Source organism: Frankliniella occidentalis, unplaced genomic scaffold, assembly GCF_000697945.3.
Source record: "Frankliniella occidentalis isolate FOCC.00 unplaced genomic scaffold, Focc_3.1 Scaffold46, whole genome shotgun sequence".
NCBI classification, from domain to species: domain Eukaryota; kingdom Metazoa; phylum Arthropoda; class Insecta; order Thysanoptera; family Thripidae; genus Frankliniella; species Frankliniella occidentalis.
Genome location: NW_026267176.1, coordinates 272,919 through 294,174, shown reverse-complemented (window position 1 = coordinate 294,174; position 21,256 = coordinate 272,919). Strand labels below are relative to the sequence as shown.

Here is a 21,256-nt window from a genome sequence, read left to right as displayed (position 1 = left end):
CCTTCCCTCCCACCCTCCCTCAGCGGGAGACAAGCAAATTCTTTCCACCCTCCTCCTCCCCCAACGAAACCTTCCCAATACAGATCCCCCGAAAATTGAGTCTTGTGTGAGACGCAACACTCAGCGTTCATAGTTAAGGTATTGTAGTGCAAGTGATCAATAAAATGTGTCACATCATGCCAATATGATTGCAACGCGAACTTCCGAGACTGTCGAGCGTGCTATTCCGTCTTACCCCCTCTTCTTGATTCGCCGGATGCCTTCAGTTCCGTGATCATAAGAAAGAGAGTGAATTAAAAATGTGTCAACCCTTCGTGGCTGACGCACTGTACTCACAATGAGGAGATCTTATGAATAAATTCGGATGGTTGGTCGTGACTCTGGGCAACATAACCAACTCAACCCGGCAAAAAAGGAGGAATCCAAATTCAAGAAAAATTGAATTAAATTGAAAGAGCGTCGGTAGTATGATGGATGTTTTGCATAATTCTCTACTACACCTTTGTCCATTACTGGCATTCATTAAACATGTATTGAAGGCTTGAAATACTTCAGAGAAAAAATCACACAATTATCGGTGGCCTGATAATAATTCTTTATTCCTACTTTCAGACACCAACATGGCTTATGATCATGTTTTAAGCCAGCTGGGCGACTTTGGTCGATATCAAAGGAGAATTTACATCCTCCTTTGCCTTCCTGCAATATCATGTGCCTTTCACAAACTGGCATGGGTTTTCTTGGGAGCCAAAGCACATCACAGGTAAGACATCAACAGAAGAAACGTTTATGGTTGGCTGGATATATGTTTCATTGTCAAGTTTTATTTCAGATGTCAGTTACCATTTGAGGAGGCCAATGCTACATACAGTAGCCTCTCAGTGTCAACTTGGAATATGTCACTTCCATGGGATTCTCAGTTAGGGAATTATTCTTCTTGCGCTCGATATGATGCCAACTTTACTGACGATTATTTTCAAAGTATGCAACCAGCAACCCAAACTGTACCATGCAGCAGCTGGATCTATGACCATTCTAAATATGAAAGTAGTGCTGTCATGGAGGTAAAGGACGCTTTTAAATATTTCTTAAGCTGTAACAATTCTAGAGTTTTCAAATCCATCTACTGTTTTTAGTGGAACCTTGTTTGCAACAACGCATGGCTCAGGGCTACTGCTGACGCTCTCTTCATGGTTGGAGTTCTCCTAGGATCCATCATATTTGGAGATCTTTCTGATAGGTCATACATTTAAATTGGATACATATTTTTGGAAAATAAGAATTATTGTGTTTAAACTGATTTTTTTCTTATTTAGATTTGGCCGACGTCCTATTTTCTTTGCATCCTTAGTCCTTCAACTTATTGGAGGTATTCTGGCTGCAATTGCACCAGAATATATTACATTTGTCCTCGCTCGAATGGTAGTTGGAGCTACTTCATCAGGAGTGTTCCTAGTGGCTTATGTAATAGGTGTGTCTTGACAACTGGTGCAATATAAATTTAACTCAAAAATGAAGTATATTAGTATATTAATAATCAAATTTTCTTTTAAAACTTTCTCAGCTTTGGAAATGGTAGGTTCTAAAAAGCGGTTGATTGCTGGTGTTGTGTGTCAGATGTTTTTCTCAGTTGGGTACATGCTCACTGCATTTTTGGCATACATGATCAGAGATTGGCGATATCTTCAACTTGCTCTTACTTTACCTGGTGTTGCCTTCATGTGTTACTGGTGGTTAGTACCAAGCCACAAATTCAGGTTCTCTTTTTAAATGTCTGAAGGTTGTTTTCTACTTTATTCTGTACTGTTTCCAGGTTAATACCTGAATCAGCCCGCTGGTTGCTCACAAAGAACCGTAAGGAGGAAGCTATACAACTGCTACTCAAAGTTGCCAACGAGAATAAAGTAAATATAACTGCTGAAAGAATTCAAGAGCTTCTTGACCAGGAAGAGGAGGAGACACCAGAAACTGAGAAGGAAATGAAAAATATGGAATCTGGAAGCCCATTAATGAACAAAGAACTCACACAAAATGGCATAGATCATAAAAATGAAGATCCCGAGTCCCATCAAGATAAAATGCTGACAAATGGAAGTGGCACTGAAAAAAAAGAGGAACCAGGAGAAACTGGATCACCTTCTGTGCTTGACCTTTTTCGCTATCCAAATCTTAGAAAAAAGTCCTTGAATATATTCTTTAACTGGTAAGTTAAGAGGTACTATTCTTGAATTGTTTGTATGGACAGCAAGTGTTGTCATTTATGTGTTTTTCGATAGAGTTCTTGTTATGATCCTCTCCATGTTTGTTGTAGGTTTGTCAATAGTGCTACCTACTATGGATTATCCTGGAATACATCAAACCTTGGAGGAAATGATTTCCTGAATTTCCTTATTTCTGGAGTAGTTGAAATCCCTGGCTATGTCATGCTTTTATTATTACTGAACCGTTGGGGACGAAAAGCAACTCTTTGTTCTGCATTAATCATCACAGGGCTGGCTCTTCTACTAACACAAGTTGTGCCTTCAAGTAAGTTACAGAATCTTTTTTTAAATTATCACCTGGACATTGAAATGACAAAAATCAATAACAAAAAGAAGAAAAAACATCAAATGTCAAAGAAAATATATTCTACCTTTGAGTCTAAGTTCCACTTTCATGTGTGTTTGCTCTGCATTTGATTTATATGTAGCATTGTGTTGTTCTTTATATTCTTCGAGGGGATTTCTTACTGTTCGTTCAATGTTTGGATCATTTTCCTTGAAGCTGAAAATATATTTTGTGTGTACTTTCCCACTAGACACAAACTGGCTGATAATTACACTAGCTATGATTGGTAAAATGACAATTACTGCATCTTATGGCACCATATATATATTCACTGCTGAGCAATTCCCCACTGTCATTCGAAATGTTGGATTGGGAGCTGCATCCACATCAGCTCGAGTAGGAGGAGTGTTAGCACCATACTTTAATCTACTGGTGAGTAAAACTGTAAGGGACACAAATATTTTTCTCAGTTAATTGTGATAACTTAACTAACTTCCCTCTTTCTAGGCTGATTATTGGCGCCCCCTACCCCTTGTTATCTTTGGTACTTTGGCCTTATCAGCTGGAAGTCTAGCTTTGTTGCTTCCAGAAACATTAAATAAGAAACTGCCAGAAACCATACAGGATGGAGAAGAGTTTGGAAAGTAAGTAACCTAAACTATATCAAAATTGTTCCCATGGAAGGAACCAGTTCTCTTGACAACAATGTACAAACTTGTTCTGTAACCTACAAGGATCTCACTAATTTTAGATAATTGACCTGCTTCTAATTTTCAGGAAAGCAAAGAAGATGAAAAGTCCAAAACAGTCCTTATCTGACGCATAATATATTTTATTAATTTTTGTTTCTCCAAAATTTGTCAAAAACTTTTTAAAAGAAATTTTCTACGTTTCATAAGTTTTGCACATTATTTAAAACTGTCCTGACAGTGTTGCTCTTCTTTTGAGGTAGTACAGGAAGTACACAGAAGACTGTTTTTATTAATGACAAGACAAGTCCATTGGACTATGTAGTTGAAACTTAATATTGTGTGACTAATAGAGTGACAAACTCCAGTTTTTGGCCACTATGTGGCTGTGGAATACTCTTATGTTCCCTGTGGCACTGTATGCAGCATATGATAACAAATTACCTTTCAATATAGGTATACTGCTTGTAAATTGACAAGTGCTCCCATTAGATGGAATTCTGCACGTACCCACATGTCATGAGTTTCAGTAAGATTTTATGTACATGTTTGCGTATGAAAAGTAATTGGGTGATTTGAATTACTGTATAAGCCCTGTGGTTCATTGCTGTGTACTCTAGAATTAGAAGAGTGTGATGTCTATTATTTTTGAGTGTATGGAAACCATGTGAAACAGTGTGCCAAGTGGAAAAAGTGCATTAGTTCTCTCAGCGTGAATCCAACATGTTTGAAATTTGTACGTGACTTCTGTGGCACACTTTTCAGAATGAAAATGATGCTGCTAACTTTTTTCTAGATTAGACACAATAGATCTCACTTTGAACTATCGTAACAAGTAATATACACTAACTACTTAATACGTTCGAATAATGCTAATATGCCAAAGAAATTCTATAAATGTTACCTGATGTACCTTCATTTCTGTTGCAATTGGAGAGAAATAGTAACCCGTCGTCTTACAACTAAAATTATTCAATTTGCAAAGTTGATGTATTTTATGATGTTTATTTATTTATTTGTAGAGTCATAGGACAGTAACTTCCATTGACCGATGCAGTTAATGCTCCACTGCTTTTTCAGAGGTTTACATCATGCATTGTACTTACTCATGACAATAATATTAGGTTCTTATACAGATGTTTGCTCAGGTTTTTCTATTACTTAAACATTAAAGTACTGGTACATGAAAATTTCTAATTACCTAAATTGAATTTGTCTAACATTACTTTGTAATTTGGACCATTTTACAACTTGCACGGGGTGTATCAGAGCAAACCCCCCAGTGTTGCAGGTTTGTCTACTCTCCCTGCCCATAAGGCACCCTTGCCCCGGGAGCCCAATAGAGAAGGCAACGCTCCGCAACACGTTTTGGCTCTGATACACCTAGTACATACATAGGTAAGGCTATTTGCTGAGGCAAATTTTTGTGTTGTGCCTGTTAAGTCCCTTGTAATAAATTCGAATTTCTGTTAATGCTGAAAAACAGAAAATGGAAGAATCTCTAATAAAAAGAAAAGAATAAAATTGTATCTGAATCTGTGTAAAAAGGATAGAATAAAATTGTATCTGAAACTGTGTAAGTGTAAATTAGGTATGAAACACAGTACCATTAACCTAATGGCAAGAATGGTGTTTCTTGATTCACCATAAGGTGGTTTAGTGGGAAAATTTTCTGGTCATTGTCAATGACTCATCTTATAATCATTACAAAGAGAATAAAGAAAGAAACCCCCAGCAACATACTAAAAGCAAAGTTAAAGATTTAGGGATGTAAAATAAAAATTGGAACTTAGTAGCTAAGGGAGATTTAGGCCAAAGAGCTTAAAGAGGATTGTGTACAACAAACATTCCTTTTGATGAAGGTGTATTAGAAATATTACCGAGTAGGAAAAATACTAGTCTGTAAAAAGCACATCATCCAACTTAAAAATAAATTGGTTTGGAGCAGTTTCAGATTGTTTTGCACAAGGACACACAATGTACATTACACATGAAGCAAAAAGTCATCTCTGACTGAGGTTGTTGGTGGAGCAGTACAAATGTCACAGAAAAGCACTTACCAAACAAAGACTCCTATATCCATGGTGAGCCTATTTCTTTTTCTTTGGTACTGGTTGCACATTTTCTTCTAGGATTTTGGGAACCAAGGCTAACAATTCTTCAGCTTCTGGTTTGTAATCGTTATCAGCCCAGTAATTTTTTAGTTCTGACACAACTACAGACATTTGTCTCGCTGGAAAGGAAAAGATAAAAAAAATTATTACAGAGAGTTAATTAATAATTTATAATACAATAATTAATCTTATGATAGAATGCAAGAAACCAACAAAACATTTACCATTTGGAACATGGAATTTCAAGTCACTGCCAGTGACTGGCAACCGTGGCATTTCCCATTGCTTTATTTCTTCAGCCAGTTCTGAACGGCCATCATACAACAAAACTTCAACACACCATTGACGCACGTCTGACACCTTAAACTTTGTGTTTAACATTAACTTCTGAAAGCGCCTGGTAAAGTAAGGAAAAGTTAATAAGCAATTAATAATTACAATTAAAGAAATAAAATACAATTTAATGTTTTTAATTACTTACAACAATGGTTTTATGTCACAATTTTCGGCTCGATGTTCTACAATAAAATAGGCTAGTTCTCTTTCAAATGTGGACATTTTCAGACGCGCATTTAGTGTCAGGGCCTAGATTCATTGAGCACAATTGACAAATTTGAGTAACTACAAGAGTTTATATGACAGAAAAACCTCTTTCTAAAATTACAGCTTCAGTAATTTGAAACAAAATTTAATCCCAATATAAGTACCTCTTTCAAATCATTAATGCATGCTGATAAGTATGTAACTGGATTAAGTACAGTACCTCTTGTCCTTTCAATTAATGACAAAAGTTCTTTTCTATTAGGTTCTTCAGGAAGACCTGATGAAATATGAAGAGGGGTTAATGCTCATACTCTAACCATCTCCTGCTAAAATCTGATAAAATGTCACATTAAATGCACACCTAAATGAGGACCCAAACCAATCGATAACATTTTATCAAATATGAGTGGTCCATGGTTTCCTGAGAGGATGAGACGCAGCTCAGACCAGATGCGTTCCCCTGCTATCCTATCTAAGCCACTGGCATTGGCTTTAATGACATTAATAGTTTCAGAATCATAATTATTTGGATCAGTTGAAATTCTTCCAAAAAATCTGTAAATGGATTTCAAAAAGAGAAATAAAGTAAGAGTAAAATTTCTGGAATTTATAGATTGATTTCTTAGAGGTACAGTATAAAAACCTAAAGAAACGAAGAATACGAAGATAATCCTCCCTTATCCGATCCTCTGCATGCCCTACAAAAACAACTCTTCTCTTTACAAGATCGTCATACCCATGGAAGTAGTCATACACAGTACCATCAAGATCTAGAGAAAATAGCTTCCATTAAAAAAGAGACAGCACAAAAGAAAACAGAAATAAACAAAATAAATTTAAAAAAAGAAATAAAGTAGAACAAACCTAGGAACATAGAATTGATAGTCAGATCTCTTCGGTTCGCATCTAAACGCCAGTCCTTGGTAAATTGTACTTTGGCATGTCTCCCATCAGTTTCAATATCTATTCTCAATGTTGTAATCTATGATTGGCAAAAATATTGTTTACATTAAATTAACAAGTTCAAAGAGAGACACAATCAAATCAGGAAGTGATGAACTTACTTCAAAATTTTGAGAGTCATTGATACGTGCTGTGATAGTACCATGAGCCTCTCCTTTGGGATTTATCATACGGATTCCTTCATTGTTTAACATTTCTTTCATTTCATCTGGAGTGGCCACAGTAGCAAAATCGAGATCCTTGGGCTGTTTACCCATAAGAAGATCTCTGTAAATGGGAGGGTTAAAAAATTTAAATGTTGTCTATAATAACAACTCATGGTATGAAGAAAAAGTCGTCACCTGACAGCACCCCCAGCAATTCGTATCTCATAATTGTTCTTGCGGAATATGTTTGCTAGAGTTTCGAGCTCAGGTGTAAACACCGCTTTAAACTCTTTACTATCCAGTTTCATAATAATTGGATTATCACGGACTTTAAAGATGTGTTTTGACAAACTTGAAGAGAGTCTTCCTCCGAGGCCAAGGCAATTCTGAAATAAAGCTGAATGAGTGAACAGAGTGAAGTCTTTAAAAACAGCTACAAAACCTGGTCACACACTCTTTAGAGACAAATAAGTAATTATGAGAACTATTTTCTGTTAATGACTTGGAAGTCTCACACTTCTCTATCCATGACACCATGGTCACACAATCTTTAGTGTGTGGCATTTCCGGCACGCACTTTCAAGTGTTTGAATGTCACACCTATTTGAGGAGTAATAGGGCTAATACTTTAATTATGGCCAAAACAAATATCAAAAGTTATTTTTCTCAGATAAAATAAAATTTTATGAACATCAAGATGAGATAACCCTAACCGACCGGTCCTAATCGACAAGAAAATACAAAATAAAACACACTTACAATAGCGGACTTAGAGGATCCAACAACGCAGCAAGCAATAAAGAACCGCGATAAACAATACATGCCCGCTGTCACTTCTTTCACATGAAAAGTTATGATGAATGTTGTGCATATGACGGTCAAAGACAATAAACGTTGTTAAATTGGGGCCCGTGTGTTTATCCTGAAGTGCCAACCTACCCTTTGAAAAACCATAGCATAGAAAAATTATGTGGTGACGTCATTTTCAATTTAATGGAGAGAAGGTAGCTTTCAGAAATATAACTGTACGTACCTATTCATCCGTTAACTAAATTTGAAGATCTGATTTTCTTGAAACAGGTTAACCGTAGCGGCTTTAGCTCGGCCGTTGCATTGCCGTCCAAGTTGCAAATAAACGGCATCGCCCACCGCCCATCGGCTTTTATTCGGCACATTCGGCAATTATTCTATTTCTACTCAGTTGAAGCTCTAGGATTGTAGCTCCGACGAAAGACGCTTTTGTTTGTTGATTCACTTTCCCAAGAAACGAAAGGAAGGAATGAATCACAATGACCATAACCACGAGAGAACTATGAGGTAAACAGCCGACTGCTAAAATGCAATGTTCCAAGTACTTTACAACTCAGAAGTAATTGAACAGAAATTATCTTTGTTTTTAGGGCAGGTTACAAGACACTTAACTGAAAGTTTATCAGAAAATTTATTGGAGACATTTCATTGTACATGTAAGAATAATATTATGGCTCTTTTTATTAACCTTCTAATGTTTGTTTTGCTACTGTATTGTTTGCTTTATTGCAGGTACCATCATGTTCTTCAAACAGCAGGATGATGCCTATAGCATCAGAGTTATCAAGTTTTACTGTGGGTCAACTTGTCTTTATTTTCCTCTCTTAACAATAATAATTTTATGTACCGATCTCATGTATGCCACTGGCAGCTTCACTTTCTTACCAATCTTGGGATTGATTGGGTTGTGTGAATGTTTAAAATGTATTTTCTTGAACACTTACTACAAGGAAACTGAAAAGCATTTTGTACGAAATGCACAAAAATCCAATTTAAGTCCTGTTAAAAAATGGATCTCAGAAAAAAAACTGAAGGATATCGGAAAGAGTTTAGTGCTATTAGCGTTAATAACAGTTGCATATTTCATTATAGCCATTTTATTTGGAGCGGAATTTTTACACAAGAATGAGGAAACCTTTATGTTGAGCCTAATGCTGATGATATTGACTGCCCTACCCCCATGCCTTCATTTGGGACCAAATTATGCCCTAGCAGCAGTTCTGGGAGATGAAAAAGCTTCGTTGTACCCTCTGAGCTCAGTCCTTCAGCATGTTGTTCGGGTTACCCTTTTGGGGGCTTGGTTAGGGGCTTTTGTAATCCCTCTAGACTGGGACAGGCCTTGGCAAGAATGGCCTGTGCCTTGTTGTGTAGGGGCTCTTATGGGATATGTTGCTGCCCATGCCACTGCAATGATACAGGTTGCAATTCCACGCTGCATAACTAGTAGGATAACCACTAAGTTACAGTAACTACAGTGCGTAGCCGGATCTTTTGCTGCATTGCTCCCCTTGCTCTTCTCTCTGTTCATTACATAGTTTTGTATTTTAGGATTCTAGTCAGTAGCTAAAGACAATAAAAATTACCATAAAATTTGTTTGATATTTTTTATTATCACAGACTTGCATGATTTTTAAGGATAGAGATTTGAGAGAAGCTTCAGATTTCTTTTGTCGGCATCCCAAGCAATCAATTTGCACTACCACTACTCAGAAATTGAAAGGTTAAAACCTTTTCCTAAGATTACAAAAAACAATAACAAGAAAAATCTTTTCTTTCAAAGTGTAGCTGTAAATGAAGAACCCCTATGGTCACATTTACGGTCACATCCACTCACCTCAGCTCTAAAAACTTTGGTTGATAAAAATTGATTTACAAGAATTCTATATCTAGTGAAATGTTCACTAGAAAAAGAAAATTATTAAGTAATACAACTCCTGCCTCCTGGAACTACTTAAATTTTGCAAACAGCTTCCACCATTCATTTTCTCACTAACACAGGATTCTGCAAGAAGTCATTCCACAAGATTCCACCCAGAATTCAAATGAGTACCTAGCAGCAATATTAAAAAATAAAAAATTGATGAAAAATGAAAGGAACGACATTAAGTTTCCTCCATGTGGTCCCATACAAAAACAGAAAAACAAAAAGGGGGGAGGGGGGGATTTAAAGCTAGAGAACCTATTTCTGTATGAGTTACAGAAAACTAGATAGGGTAATAAAAAATTGTGAACATAATGCAGTAAGTTAGCAATTTAATGGTAACACTTCCTTCCACCAATTTTCTGGATAGTGATACTTTAAAATTTCAAGGCTTTCCCAAGGAACTGGTAGTTCTTTCCAGCCAAATGGTTTCATAGGGAGAGGCTTGCGTAAGAGACGAATAGGAAAGCACTCAAGTGATTTCGAATCCTCACAGTTAGGAGGAAGCATTCGACGTTTCCACCCAACTCTTCGCATTACATCTAGCTAAAATGAAGTAAAGGAATTTATTTCTTGTAAAATGGTGTATGTTTAATAAGTAAATACTTAATTTAGAACTTACCTTCAGGTCTTCTTCAAACACTATCAATTGTATTTGAGCTCCCTTCTGAAAGGCATCATCTGTGACTGAGTATAAACCCTCAGCAGAATCATACACAAGGGTCAAGTTATGTTTCCTAAAAACTCTATCAATAAAGTTTTCGTCAAATGCTGATATTTCTTTGTTATTGACACAAAACTCTGCATTGGTCTCCCATGGAAGAGTACTGGATCTTCGTACTTGACCCCAAAGCGCTCCATAACAAAGACAATGGGTTAAGGTCATAATATCCAAAACTTTATGAACTCTGCAAATCAACACAAAAGGGAAAGATTAGAAAGGTAGTAATACTAGTTAAATTAATTCATTTAAGACATTAAAAACATAATTAACATATATGTTACATTTACCTGTATGACAGATTCAAGAGATTGTTTTGAAATGTCAGAGGTAGTTCACATGTTTTGGTAAATTGAGGATTGTTCTGGCTTACCAAGTACCAAAGGATAAGGAAAGTCACGAAGAAGATGACAACATAGACTGCCCGGCTGAGCCTGAAGCGCATGCTGACACCTGTCAAAATAATAGTCACAGCACTAAAAACTACATTACTGCAGAGTTAGAAAGGCTATCCAACCAACTTACCACTGTTTTAATACACATGATCCATAATCAAACATGGGGCAGGGAGAGGGGGCGTCACAGACTGTCAAGGGTTGACAAAGAATTACGTTTGGAGAACATATTCCCAACTTTTGACACTGGCTAGCAAATGATGTGCTGAATAGAAAAGGCGTGTATTGGACTATCTCCCTCCAGTATGCAGACGGTCACAAAGATCAATAATGAATCGTGTGACGGCTGAATGTGACTTCAAATGAATGGTTCTGTTTACTTTCTATTTGATTGTTTCCTGCTTCCTGCCTGCGAATAGTGTTTGTTCTGCAAGTACCTACGAGTACATGAAAAATTTATGACTGCGCTAGTTGAAATTTTAAACTCTGAGGGTAACTAAAAACATTAATCTTTGGTAAGTTTTTTTCAAAGAGAAATAAAGTGTATTTCAATTTTCAGTTTAATTATTTGAGTGAAGGTGAACAAGACTTTTCTCTATAAAAGTTCAGCAATCTACAATTTTTAGATTAAATTTGGCATGTATATTTCTCATCTCACTGCCAAGGTGGCATGACGTCACTTCTTGTGCCCCCTCTTACGATCAAATTGTTCGTCAGCCAACCCAGCCGTCACAAGGAGGTGGACAGGGACTGGTAGCCATTATCTCTCTGAGGTAGTCTGTTTTCTGTTTTTAACCAAGACAATAGAGATTGTTCGACGCTCAAGCCACACATCCGTCACACTCTCCGCAGCGTCGCTTCTCCAGCCAGTCGTTAAAAATGAATCCCGAATAGTAAGTATTGCTCGTAGTGTAACGCCCGAACCAGAGACGTTGGCTTCGTGAGCCTATTTCGCTTCGAATCGTACAAGGTCAGTAGACCTCCTTCTCCGACGTCGTATGAATTGCTGACGGATTATAACTTGAACACATCCGTAATCCCACATCGTTCAGGTTCTAGACCCTCGTTTTTGAAACCCTGGAAGAAGTTTTGAGGTTGGGTCACTGTATCGGCCTTGTCATGTCGATGACAGCAGTTTCAGCCAGCCCGTTTCCCTGCTTTCAACTTTTTTTTTGACATAGTTCTGTTATCGCTTATTTAAATGCGTCACACGTCACCTCCCCATCTTCCAACGGAGAACAAAGAATTATCATGGAAGAAAGGGGGGAAAATCGATTGTTCGTCTGCGATGTTGACGATTTGTCCATTGCGCGGCGATGATGACTAATGTCTTTGAGATCTAACCTAAACTGACTAAAATAAAACAATAATCTGAACGTGCATCTGTATTGCATATCCTTGTAACATCAAGATTTGGAGAGGAATTTGCACTTAATTAACTTGAGTCATTAAAAAGTATTTGTTGTTTACTAGTCAGGTTTACTCAAAGCCAACTGACAACAAAGACTGACACTTCAGAAGGAAGTAATATTTCTGATTGTTCACTTAATACCTGTCAACAATGATATGCACCCGTCAAACTTAGTTTTCTGTAACATTCAATTCACACCACTTGTATTTTTCTTCAATCCTTCATATTCTGACAATTTTAAATCTGTTTCAGTGATTACCTGTTTAAACTCCTGCTGATTGGTGATTCCGGAGTGGGAAAATCTTGTTTACTTCTTCGATTTGCTGTAAGTTTGACTGATGTTATTTTGAATTGAAGGCTGTGTGGGGCACATCTTATTGGATATTGTCTTACTTTTACAGGATGACACATACACTGAGAGTTACATCAGTACCATTGGTGTTGACTTCGTAAGTAGTGAAAATTTAACCATTGTCATTATTATTGTTTAAATTAATAATGGATTGCCAAACAGTTCCTAAGCTGGTGATGAAAATTGTTTCTATCCTGCTATGAAGTTAATTATGTTTTCCATTTGTTCAGAAAATCAGAACTATTGACCTGGAAGGCAAAACGATAAAGCTGCAAATTGTAAGTTTTCTTCTAAAAGAACATCAGCCATTACCCAGTAGAGGAGTGTATTAATGTTTATCTTTGCTTCCAGTGGGACACAGCTGGTCAAGAAAGATTCCGTACTATCACGTCAAGTTATTACAGAGGAGCTCATGGCATTATTGTGGTTTATGACTGCACCGATCAAGAGTCATTTAACAATGTGAAGCAGTGGCTGGAAGAAATCGACCGTTATGCATGTGATAATGTAAACAAACTTCTTGTAGGCAACAAATGTGATCTTACAAACAAGAAAGTCATTGAATACAATGTAGCCAAGGTACACATTGTTTTCTATTTTTTGGATGATACTTCGCCTTGATTGTCATTTGTAGTTCATTGACCTTTTCTCTTGCAGGAGTATGCAGACCAACTGGGCATTCCATTCTTAGAGACATCAGCTAAGAATGCAACCAATGTGGAGCAGGCATTCATGACAATGGCAGCAGAAATCAAGAATCGTGTGGGTCCAACATCATCTGCTGCTGACACCGCCAATAAAGTGAAAATTGATCAGGGTCGGCCTATTGAGTCCACCAAATCTGGATGTTGCTGAAGACAGCATTCATCTTGTGAGTTCACTTAACTTGCTGTACTCTTTAAAGTATATTCTGGGGGTTTTGAACACCTTTTCCAAGCTTAGGTATGCCACTGTCAGCTTACTAATTTGTTTGTAAATGTGTTTCAGAATTTAAAGGACTGGGACCGTTTCCTGAAGATAGTGTCAATTTTGCTGAAACACATTGAAAGCAGATACTGGCTTCATTCAATACTTCGTACAAGTAACAAGTGTGTTTGTGGAGATGTGCAGTTTTGTGGTGGTTTATGGTTTGATAGTGAGTGAACAGTGGCTTCAAGTGTTTTCTTTTTAGTAGGATTGATACTATAATTTGTAATGAGTTGCACCTATTTCCCCTCCCCCAATTTTTAGATTTAGTTTCCTGTATATTTGTTTTGAGTAAACATACTGGTGTGTGCTTTGTCTGTTCAACTTTATGACATGAGATTTAAGCATAAAATTTACCTGTTTGGAGTAAACTGTATTTTAAGGAGAATTTTGCAATGTCTGTAAAATAATATATAAATAGTATAAATATATATATGTGTTTTCTAATACTATATCCGTTCTCCAATCATTCGGTTGTAGGTCTAGATTTGGTTACATTGGGGTATAACAAAGCAATTGATTTTTGCACGCTTTTGCTTGTGATAAATTTCTGTAACATATAAAAGAATGTTTTAATGTGAGTTAGTTCTCTGTACGGCATCCAATTATAATGATTTGGATAATTTGCATCTCTTACAAACATAAAATTGTCATTCCATCAGCGGGTGCTGAATCTGAAATGTTCTTTTTCTCAATAAGGTACGGTTTATGATATTTGTTGCTCAGTGCTTTTACTGTTAAAAAAAATGGTCCTTGATCTTTCAACAACATATTTTATTAATATTGCTACTGAAATTGCCTCAGTAAGATTTACCTCCTTGATTGTATTGCTTGTATTGTTACCATTAATGGTCAATGATTTGGAGAAAATGGAGCAATGATGGAGAATATTGTCAAAGTTGTGTCTGGTCGGTTAGTGGGACACATGTGTCAGCTTTGTGCTGAGCACAACTGTTTTGGCTATTCTCTCTGAAGAGCTTCCAGCTATCTAGGGAATCTTTGCATATTTTTTACTCACCAAATATCAATGAGTATTTAGAAAGTGAACATTTTATGTGATTTGAATAAAAAAAATAATAAGGAACTCTCTTGTCTTGTTGTCAGAGTAGGATGTCCAATGTACATTTAATACAAATTTTTTACACATGCAAGATAGCCTTATATTTGTACTAACTACCTTTACTGCTGAAGATGAATGTCTGGACACAAATTGAATAAGTACTGACACTTTGACTGAAATAAAAAAGAAAACTAGTGTCTAAGTTTAGAACACACAAGCTCGTTTTCTCAGTTTCCATGCTCACCTGTGAAATACATGTTCTTCCATAAAGATCTTGGATATGATTCAATCCTACCAGCAAAATAATTTGGTAACTTTTAAAAAGTTGTAAAAGGAGAAGAAGTGTGCATGGCATGGCTTTATGATTATAATTTGATAGTTGGTCAAAACAATGACTTCAACATCGCAGTCCTGCAACAATCCTTCAAATGGGAACATTGATAGAGAAAGAAGTAAGTACGTACTTCAGTCTGATACAAAATAAGACAAACATGCACAAAATCACAAGAGTTAAGTATAAATACAGTAGACACATTTTATATCTAAATACTGAGTAAATGCTTTTTACCTCAAACCCTATATCAGTCTGAAACCCTTCAAAGTCTTCTCACAGTCCTCTACAACAGGACAGCTTCATTAATCCTAACTGCAAATTTCTTAAGGAGTTTGTGCAATGAGTTAGAAACTGGTTTTAAACATATTTTAAAGACGCTACTAATATCACAGTCCTCCCTGTCCAGTGTCCATGAAAGGTTTAAAATAAAGGGGGCAAAAAAAGCACGACTTAAAACGCTGACTGCTTTCCAACGTTCAATGGTAGATTGATAATCTTATATTGTTCGGGAGACGGGGAGTTGCACACGGAAGTAAATGCGCCATTTCATTTAACTAGACTCTAGTCCGAGGATCGAGAGAGAAAGGGGAAGGAATGTTACAATGCTTCAGGGGGCAAAATCCCAGAGAGAAATTGTAGTTGAATCGACATCGAAATGTCATCGAACCTGTGTCAAAATGGTAGAAACGACGTCGAAACGTAATCGTTTTGATATGAATTTGTCACTGGCTGGCTGTCGAACCGACGCGACAACGCACCTGAAACGCACAGTGGTCCCATGACTCCCCCCTTTTGAGCAAAAAGTCCTTTCCGTTCATAATAATTTGCCTTCGATTCACTTCAAACTTTCAATGTGGTGTATTATCGTGGTAAATATTGCATTTGTATGAAACTCAAACAACGCCCCGCCCCCCCCCCTCCCCCCCACTCACACACAATGAGGGAAGTCCCCGTATCGGCTTCCTTGTTATTCTAAATTTTACCAAGACCTAATTCTGTTTTGATCCTTTACAGGATGTTAATTTGCGCAATTCCACGGTGTTCCCCACACTCCAAAGAATATGTTTTGTCGACGGACGCAGTGCTGAGGCCTTTTAATGTATTGAAGCGAGAGAAAAAAAAAAGTCACAAGGATACTCTTTTATAAAATTAATTTTTCACACAGTTTCAGCTCTAAACTGTCTTACGAGCAGCTACTGTAAGTCCAACCAGTATTTTATCTTAATGGAATGGACTAAATTTCTACTTTTTCTTTCTTGCTGATGCAGCTCCGGAAAGGAAGGCCACGGATGAAAACCCTCTTAAGGGCAGTTCCTTTGGACAGTGTTGAACAAATCCTGTTGACGCATGACCCTCTCCCGTCACCTGACACCTTTTCCCCTTAAAGTAAGTAGGTTCGCGGGACGCGGGACCACTGTGCAATGCCACAACACAGCTGAAATCAAGAACGAGAATGTAGTATTTTAAAAGCCTATACAGAGGCGCAGCTTGTGTTTGAGGTTCTGAACAGTTTTATATTACAAGGGACAGTGGATCCCCCAACCCCCTCACTGATAAATAAAGTGCTCAACTGGCATGCACATGCAAGTGCTCAACACTATGTTGGACACTTTTAAGTGTTCGACTGGATATTTGAATACTTCAAAGTATTTAGCAGTATTATTTATCAGTGCTCCCTTTGTTTGGCACAATACAAACCAATTTGGCAGCAAAAAATACACAATATAATTTCTGTTACATTGCACAAACTCGTAAAGAAACAATGCTTTTTGGAATATCGCCTTGAACTTCCCATCTTTTCCACAGAAGACGCCACTCGAGCAAAAACAGAGCCAGGCCAGGACGAACCCTCGACGAAACCCAATGTGACACCCAATCACAGAAAAGGCGGGAGTTCGGCAATTCATGGTCGCACCAAACTTAAACAACGGCCCGCCATGTTCCATTGCCGATCGGGTGTCGAGTGTCTTGCTCCGCTAGCCGATAGCTCTTCCAGCTCAGCCTCTCTTCCTCTGCTCCTGGCCCCTCAGTCTGCCGCGCCGCACTCTCACTGCTGCAGACGGTAGCGTCCCGCCCCGCCTCTCGGCCCGCGCCACCCCCGCGGCACGGCGCTCTCGCTCACTGAATACTGATAGGATACTGCCACCCCTGTGGGCCTCGCGTGGCCTCGCGTCACACACCTCCAGCCCCTGAGTCTCTAACTCGAAAGCCTCCAGCACTCGCACGGCTCTACACCGACGAGTTGACGACAACGATGTTGAGGTTCTGGATGTTGTTCTGCTGGCGATGCTTGAGGGAGGACAGTGTGGACACGGGGTTGGTGAGCGTGTCGGTGACGCTGGACGAGTCGGTGGCGCTGTACAGGTACCGGAAGCAGCGGCCGCGGGAGGGCTCCTGGCGGCGGCCCGAGGGCACCCCGCAGCAGCACAGCAGCCACGCCAGCGGCGGCACCCGCCTGCAGACAAAGGGGCATCAGCCATGCAAATCTATGCACATCCGTAATTAAGTGCAAAACGTCCTGAGATTATTAAAAGTCACTTTTCTTTAATGATCACGTAAGCACTTTTGGAGGGGTCAGTAGTTTTATGCAGCTTTATGCGTGTCCATTGACAAATAAATAATCAAAAGTTTCGAAAAAAAAAACCTGTGTGCAAGAGGAGAAGAAATATATGCACACTTCATTTTGAGTTTGAATTTACACTCCACTCCCGGCACCTTTTTTGAGTTTGGTTTCCGATCAGTCCACAGATAGTTAAAGTTAGGAACACTTTTGAGCATAGTGCATTTATTTAGCTGTCTGTCATGGTGCGCGCCTCTAGCGCCTTACGGCAGCAGGGTAGGCCACGCCACACGACATGCGAGTGTTGCGGGCGGGCCTACCCGGCAGGGGCTCTGCTGCGACGAGCTCCGCCCAAGCGCACTGCAACTGTTCAGTAGTTTGTGTCAGGATCTGCGGTCACCCTTGGGTACTGCACAGCCGCATCTCATCTAGGTCAGTGGGTCCCCCTTCCTCCGGACCCCCTTCGGGACCTCCTCGGACCCCCCTCGAGCCCCACCTGAGGCTGCGGCAGATGTGCGTGGAGAAGACGCAGTAGATGAGAGGATTCGCCGCCGAGTTGAGCGGCGCCAGGCTCTGCACGAAGGAGGCCAGCGCGATGTTGGTCTGCGTCTCGGGCACGTAGCCAAACACTTGCAGCAGGTCGAAGAGGATGTACGGGCTCCAGCACAGGATGAACACTGCGTCACACACAGACGACTCGTAATACGCACACCAGAAACCAACGCTCATTCAGGTTGGTTAAAATGGAATTTCACCATACGCACGTCGATCGGTTGAGTTCAGAATGTAACGTACACGCATGACATTAATGAAGATTCCGGTAAATTCACATAACGAAGTCTACAGTAACGTTTCACCAGCAGCGCCACTCACCAAAAACGATGCCGAATGTCATCTTGACCGTCTTGATCTTGGCGCGGGGGATGATGCCCCTGGAGGAGGCTCTCCGGCTGTCAGCCTCCGCGTCAGAAGCGTCACCGTCTGCAACACGGCGCGTGGAGGTGAGCCCCACTGGCATGTGCTGCTGCGCACCTGCGCACCGGGCCCAGCTGAGAGCCCAGGGAGGCTGCTAACGCGCAGGGATTGGGCCCGGCACGCAGGTGAGCGGTCTCGTCGCGTTTCAACGGCTAGGGCTTAAAGAACGCACTAGAAATACAAGTGCACAAATATCGCAACACCTGCAGTGTGCAACAGAATTTTCACACACCTGTACATGTGGCAATGAGCATTCACACACTTGAGAACGGGTGACTTGGCTACCTGTTTTAAGTGCGAGAATCTCCTTTCGCTCACATAGAACTGTGCAAATATTTTCTCGCACACCCGCAGGTGTGTAAATATTTTTTCACGCACCTGCAGGTGTGCGACATTTGTACACTTTGATTTCCAGGGCACGGGGGCACCCGTGAGCCTGACGCCTCGCGTCGCGCTGCACTCCCAATGCCCATCACTCACTCTGGAACCTCCGCGGCGGCACGAGCAGGCGGCTCTTGCTCCAGATGGTGATGACGATGACGAGGTAGCAGGCCGAGATGATGAGCGCCGGCGCCAGGAACAGCTTGACGCTCACCAGCGTCATGTACACCTGCCACTGCCACTGCTTGTCGAAGTGGATCCAGCACTGCAGGCGGCCTGTAGGGCCGGGTGAAGCAGAGGCTCAAAGTCAGTCAGAGGAGAAGCCGAGGGGATGGGAAAGGAGAGGGGAGATGAGTCTTGCTTACCCTGGATGAGCTTCTCCTCGTAGAAGATGATGATGGGGAGGGAGAAGATGATGGACAGCAGCCAGGCCGTGGCGATGAGGATCCGCGCGCGCCGCCCTGTGGCAGAAAGGAGTCAGGGTAGGTGCCACCCCGCGGCCCAGCCCCCACGCCCGCTGCGGCTGCGGTGTACTCGCCTCAGCTCCCCGAATAAGGTGCACTTAGCGCTTTTTACGTGTCATGCGCCGGCGAGCTAGCTGAGCAGCCTGGACGCGTACAGCGGGCGAGGGGGAAATCACTTAGGTTTGCAGCGTACGGACTATTTCGTGCAATTTCTCCCGCCATTTCGGTTATTTCTCTTGCCTGTTCGGTTATTCCTCGCCTTTTTTGATTATTTTAGGGTATTTTGCGGAATTTCACATGAATTTCAGGGGTATTCCGCGACTATTTCACCGATTATTTCGCGTCTATTTCGGGTCTATTTCGCTGTATTTTGCCTTCATTTCATCTTTGTTTGGGACTCTTTCGGGGGAAGGTGTACGAACTATTTCGCAAGTGATTTCCCCCTCGACAGCGGGGGCGGCACGTTTGACAGCGTGCCGTGTTTGTCTCTCACGAGAGCGAGGCCGCGTCACGGCCAGGGCGATACTCACAGCTGCCGGAGAAGTTCATGGGGTGGGTGATGGCGTCGTAGCGGTCGATGCTGAGCGCCACCAGGACGTAGGTGGACGAGTAGGTGACGACGCACTGCAGGAACTTGATGATTTTGCAGGCCGCGTTGCCGGCGTTCCACTCGACCGTGATGCGCCAGACGATGTCCGTGCCCACCGAGATCAGCCCCACCGACAAGTCTGTGACGGAGAGCGTGCGGTCAGAGAGTGCCGGGGACGGGACACGAGACAGGGGCGGGAGGTCATGGGCCAAGGTGGAGTTGAGCCATGTCAGGAAGGCTCCATGTTAAAAGTGAAATCATGGGCTAGTGCAGCATTTTCATATTCTCTTCAGGCTTGTCACATGGGAAGAATGTCTCGGTTTGGGGAGGGGGGCTTACCTGCGAGTGCGAGGTGCATGATGAAGAACTTCATGCGCGACTTTCGATTCTTGCCCAGAAGAAGCGCCACTAGGACGGCGCTGTTGCCCACCACGATGAAAGTGAAGAGTACCCAAAGCAGCGTGAACTGTTCCGTCTGTAACACAAGCAAAGCTGTGCGGTTGCAAAACGACGTCTCTAAACACACACACACACTTATTTTTATTTAGAGCAGCCCGGTGGTGGTGGTGGGCCGCGGTTGTATTTGTTTTCCACAACCTGGTACCCCTGCAGGCATGCCCGCTCCGCCCCGATAAAGCTCCCTTTATCCCTGGCAGCTGGTGCCCACCCCGCCCCACCCCATGGAGACGCCGTGTTGTGTCGGCCATTGATCGCGACGGTGGGGTCGAGGGGCTTGAGCAGGGCCCGCCCCGCCCCACCCCGCCCCGCCTGAGACCCTTGCCCGCGATCCAAGCCCTTCGAGCTCAAACAAACATCCCTACGTAGGGTCGTCGGACGCGCGGGTAATAAAAGCACTGCTGCCCGACGAAAAAGGCGAAAAAAAACGCGCGTTGCGGGGAACTGCAGTTCTGGCGGTTATATCAACATTAATGCCCGGGCTAGTCTGGCTGCGTGGCGGCGGTGAGGCGGCAGGCGCGGCTAGGCGTGGCCCTGGCGGGGGCGGGCTGCGAGTGGCTAGGCGTGGCTAGGCATGGCCAGGCGTGGCTAGGAGTGGCTAGGCGTGGCGGTGGCAATGGCGGGCTGTGATCGGCTAGGTGTGGCTAGGCTATAGGCGCATGGCTAGGCGTGGCTAGGCATGGCCCAAGCAGGGGCGGTCAGCGCGTATGCCGGAGGAGGTATGCCCGGCACAGGAGCAGAGGTGAGGGAAGCATGCAGAGCGACCTGACCATGTCGAGGAATGCCATCGATCATAGGCGAGTGCGAGGAGAGGCGGCAGCGAGAGGTATCAGGGCGAGAGTGAGAGGGAGAGGCGGGG

At 41.5% G+C, this 21,256-nt stretch overlaps 6 protein-coding genes across 15 annotated transcripts in view; 3 read left to right on the top strand and 3 right to left on the bottom strand.

The window, feature by feature from the left end:
- LOC113215638 (organic cation transporter protein) overlaps window positions 1-4,808 on the top strand; it is a 23,825-nt gene extending 19,017 nt beyond the window's left edge. Inside the window, exons 1-11 of one of the 4 annotated variants that reach the window (XM_026435289.2) lie at window positions 1-138; window positions 613-763; window positions 833-1,064; window positions 1,137-1,240; window positions 1,317-1,471; window positions 1,565-1,733; window positions 1,814-2,203; window positions 2,312-2,526; window positions 2,798-2,979; window positions 3,055-3,191; window positions 3,325-4,808. In XM_026435289.2, coding sequence (XP_026291074.1) covers window positions 621-763; window positions 833-1,064; window positions 1,137-1,240; window positions 1,317-1,471; window positions 1,565-1,733; window positions 1,814-2,203; window positions 2,312-2,526; window positions 2,798-2,979; window positions 3,055-3,191; window positions 3,325-3,373 — 1,776 coding nt within the window. In that variant the 5' untranslated portion in view covers window positions 1-138; window positions 613-620 and the 3' untranslated portion in view covers window positions 3,374-4,808. Of the gene's footprint in view, window positions 139-207; window positions 463-612; window positions 764-832; window positions 1,065-1,136; window positions 1,241-1,316; window positions 1,472-1,564; window positions 1,734-1,813; window positions 2,204-2,311; window positions 2,527-2,797; window positions 2,980-3,054; window positions 3,196-3,324 lie in introns of those variants that run through there. The other 3 variants (XM_052267081.1, XM_026435290.2, XM_052267082.1) reach the window with 3 other exon arrangements.
- LOC113215639 (CCA tRNA nucleotidyltransferase 1, mitochondrial) lies at window positions 4,222-8,323 on the bottom strand. Of its 7 annotated transcripts, XM_026435294.2 has the most exons (12): window positions 8,036-8,323; window positions 7,762-7,942; window positions 7,198-7,388; window positions 6,958-7,123; window positions 6,758-6,875; window positions 6,537-6,663; window positions 6,255-6,448; window positions 6,058-6,170; window positions 5,832-5,935; window positions 5,575-5,747; window positions 5,297-5,469; window positions 4,222-4,711 (listed from the first exon to the last, which is right to left on the bottom strand). In XM_026435294.2, the coding sequence occupies exons 2-11, from the start codon at window positions 7,822-7,824 to the stop codon at window positions 5,327-5,329; spliced, it is 1,392 nt and encodes a 463-aa protein (XP_026291079.1). In that variant the 5' UTR covers window positions 7,825-7,942; window positions 8,036-8,323; the 3' UTR covers window positions 4,222-4,711; window positions 5,297-5,326. The 7 variants fall into 7 exon arrangements, with proteins under 7 accessions (XP_026291079.1, XP_026291077.1, XP_026291078.1 ...); XM_026435292.2 differs by having other exon boundaries at window positions 4,222-5,469; XM_026435293.2 differs by having other exon boundaries at window positions 4,222-5,469; window positions 7,762-7,937.
- Window positions 8,324-8,344: 21 nt separating this feature from the next.
- On the top strand, window positions 8,345-9,406 carry LOC113215644 (uncharacterized). The gene is made up of 2 exons (XM_026435300.2): window positions 8,345-8,468; window positions 8,545-9,406. The coding sequence occupies exons 1-2, from the start codon at window positions 8,345-8,347 to the stop codon at window positions 9,279-9,281; spliced, it is 861 nt and encodes a 286-aa protein (XP_026291085.2). The 3' UTR covers window positions 9,282-9,406.
- A 642-nt stretch (window positions 9,407-10,048) lies between these two features.
- Window positions 10,049-11,277, bottom strand: LOC113215642 (uncharacterized). Its single transcript, XM_026435297.2, has 4 exons — window positions 10,980-11,277; window positions 10,745-10,907; window positions 10,356-10,641; window positions 10,049-10,279 (listed from the first exon to the last, which is right to left on the bottom strand). Exons 2-4 carry the CDS (start codon window positions 10,897-10,899, stop codon window positions 10,058-10,060), a joined length of 663 nt encoding a protein of 220 aa, XP_026291082.1. The 5' UTR covers window positions 10,900-10,907; window positions 10,980-11,277; the 3' UTR covers window positions 10,049-10,057.
- A 279-nt stretch (window positions 11,278-11,556) lies between these two features.
- LOC113215643 (ras-related protein Rab-1A) lies at window positions 11,557-14,662 on the top strand. Its single transcript, XM_026435298.2, has 7 exons — window positions 11,557-11,742; window positions 12,513-12,585; window positions 12,662-12,709; window positions 12,843-12,890; window positions 12,964-13,191; window positions 13,270-13,483; window positions 13,600-14,662. The coding sequence occupies exons 1-6, from the start codon at window positions 11,729-11,731 to the stop codon at window positions 13,465-13,467; spliced, it is 609 nt and encodes a 202-aa protein (XP_026291083.1). The 5' UTR covers window positions 11,557-11,728; the 3' UTR covers window positions 13,468-13,483; window positions 13,600-14,662.
- Window positions 14,663-14,992: 330 nt separating this feature from the next.
- LOC113215641 (cardioacceleratory peptide receptor-like) overlaps window positions 14,993-21,256 on the bottom strand; it is an 87,267-nt gene continuing 81,003 nt past the window's right edge. The window contains exons 3-9 of the mRNA XM_052267089.1: window positions 20,281-20,416; window positions 19,883-20,080; window positions 19,254-19,349; window positions 18,988-19,164; window positions 18,406-18,513; window positions 18,029-18,209; window positions 14,993-17,427 (exon numbers count right to left, since the gene is read on the bottom strand). Of these exons, the coding sequence (XP_052123049.1) occupies window positions 17,202-17,427; window positions 18,029-18,209; window positions 18,406-18,513; window positions 18,988-19,164; window positions 19,254-19,349; window positions 19,883-20,080; window positions 20,281-20,416 (1,122 nt within the window). The 3' untranslated portion in view covers window positions 14,993-17,201. The remainder of the gene's footprint in view (window positions 17,428-18,028; window positions 18,210-18,405; window positions 18,514-18,987; window positions 19,165-19,253; window positions 19,350-19,882; window positions 20,081-20,280; window positions 20,417-21,256) is intronic.

Excerpts from the sequence above, each read along its gene's own strand:
- LOC113215644 (XM_026435300.2), top strand. The coding sequence starts at position 8,345 with ATGTTCCAAGTACTTTACAACTCAGAAGTAATTGAACAGAAATTATCT. Across the intron at positions 8,469-8,544 it reads GGAGACATTTCATTGTACAT|GTACCATCATGTTCTTCAAA; the intron begins GTAAGAATAATA and ends GCTTTATTGCAG.
- LOC113215639 (XM_026435292.2), bottom strand. The coding sequence starts at position 7,824 with ATGTATTGTTTATCGCGGTTCTTTATTGCTTGCTGCGTTGTTGGATCC. Across the intron at positions 6,171-6,254 it reads TGGTTTGGGTCCTCATTTAG|GTCTTCCTGAAGAACCTAAT; the intron begins GTGTGCATTTAA and ends ATATTTCATCAG. Across the intron at positions 5,470-5,574 it reads GAAATTCCATGTTCCAAATG|CGAGACAAATGTCTGTAGTT; the intron begins GTAAATGTTTTG and ends TTTCCTTTCCAG.
- LOC113215643 (XM_026435298.2), top strand. Across the intron at positions 12,891-12,963 it reads AAACGATAAAGCTGCAAATT|TGGGACACAGCTGGTCAAGA; the intron begins GTAAGTTTTCTT and ends CTTTGCTTCCAG. Across the intron at positions 13,192-13,269 it reads TTGAATACAATGTAGCCAAG|GAGTATGCAGACCAACTGGG; the intron begins GTACACATTGTT and ends TTTCTCTTGCAG.
- LOC113215642 (XM_026435297.2), bottom strand. The coding sequence starts at position 10,899 with ATGCGCTTCAGGCTCAGCCGGGCAGTCTATGTTGTCATCTTCTTCGTG. Across the intron at positions 10,642-10,744 it reads CTCTTGAATCTGTCATACAG|AGTTCATAAAGTTTTGGATA; the intron begins GTAAATGTAACA and ends GTTGATTTGCAG. Across the intron at positions 10,280-10,355 it reads TGTTTGAAGAAGACCTGAAG|CTAGATGTAATGCGAAGAGT; the intron begins GTAAGTTCTAAA and ends ACTTCATTTTAG.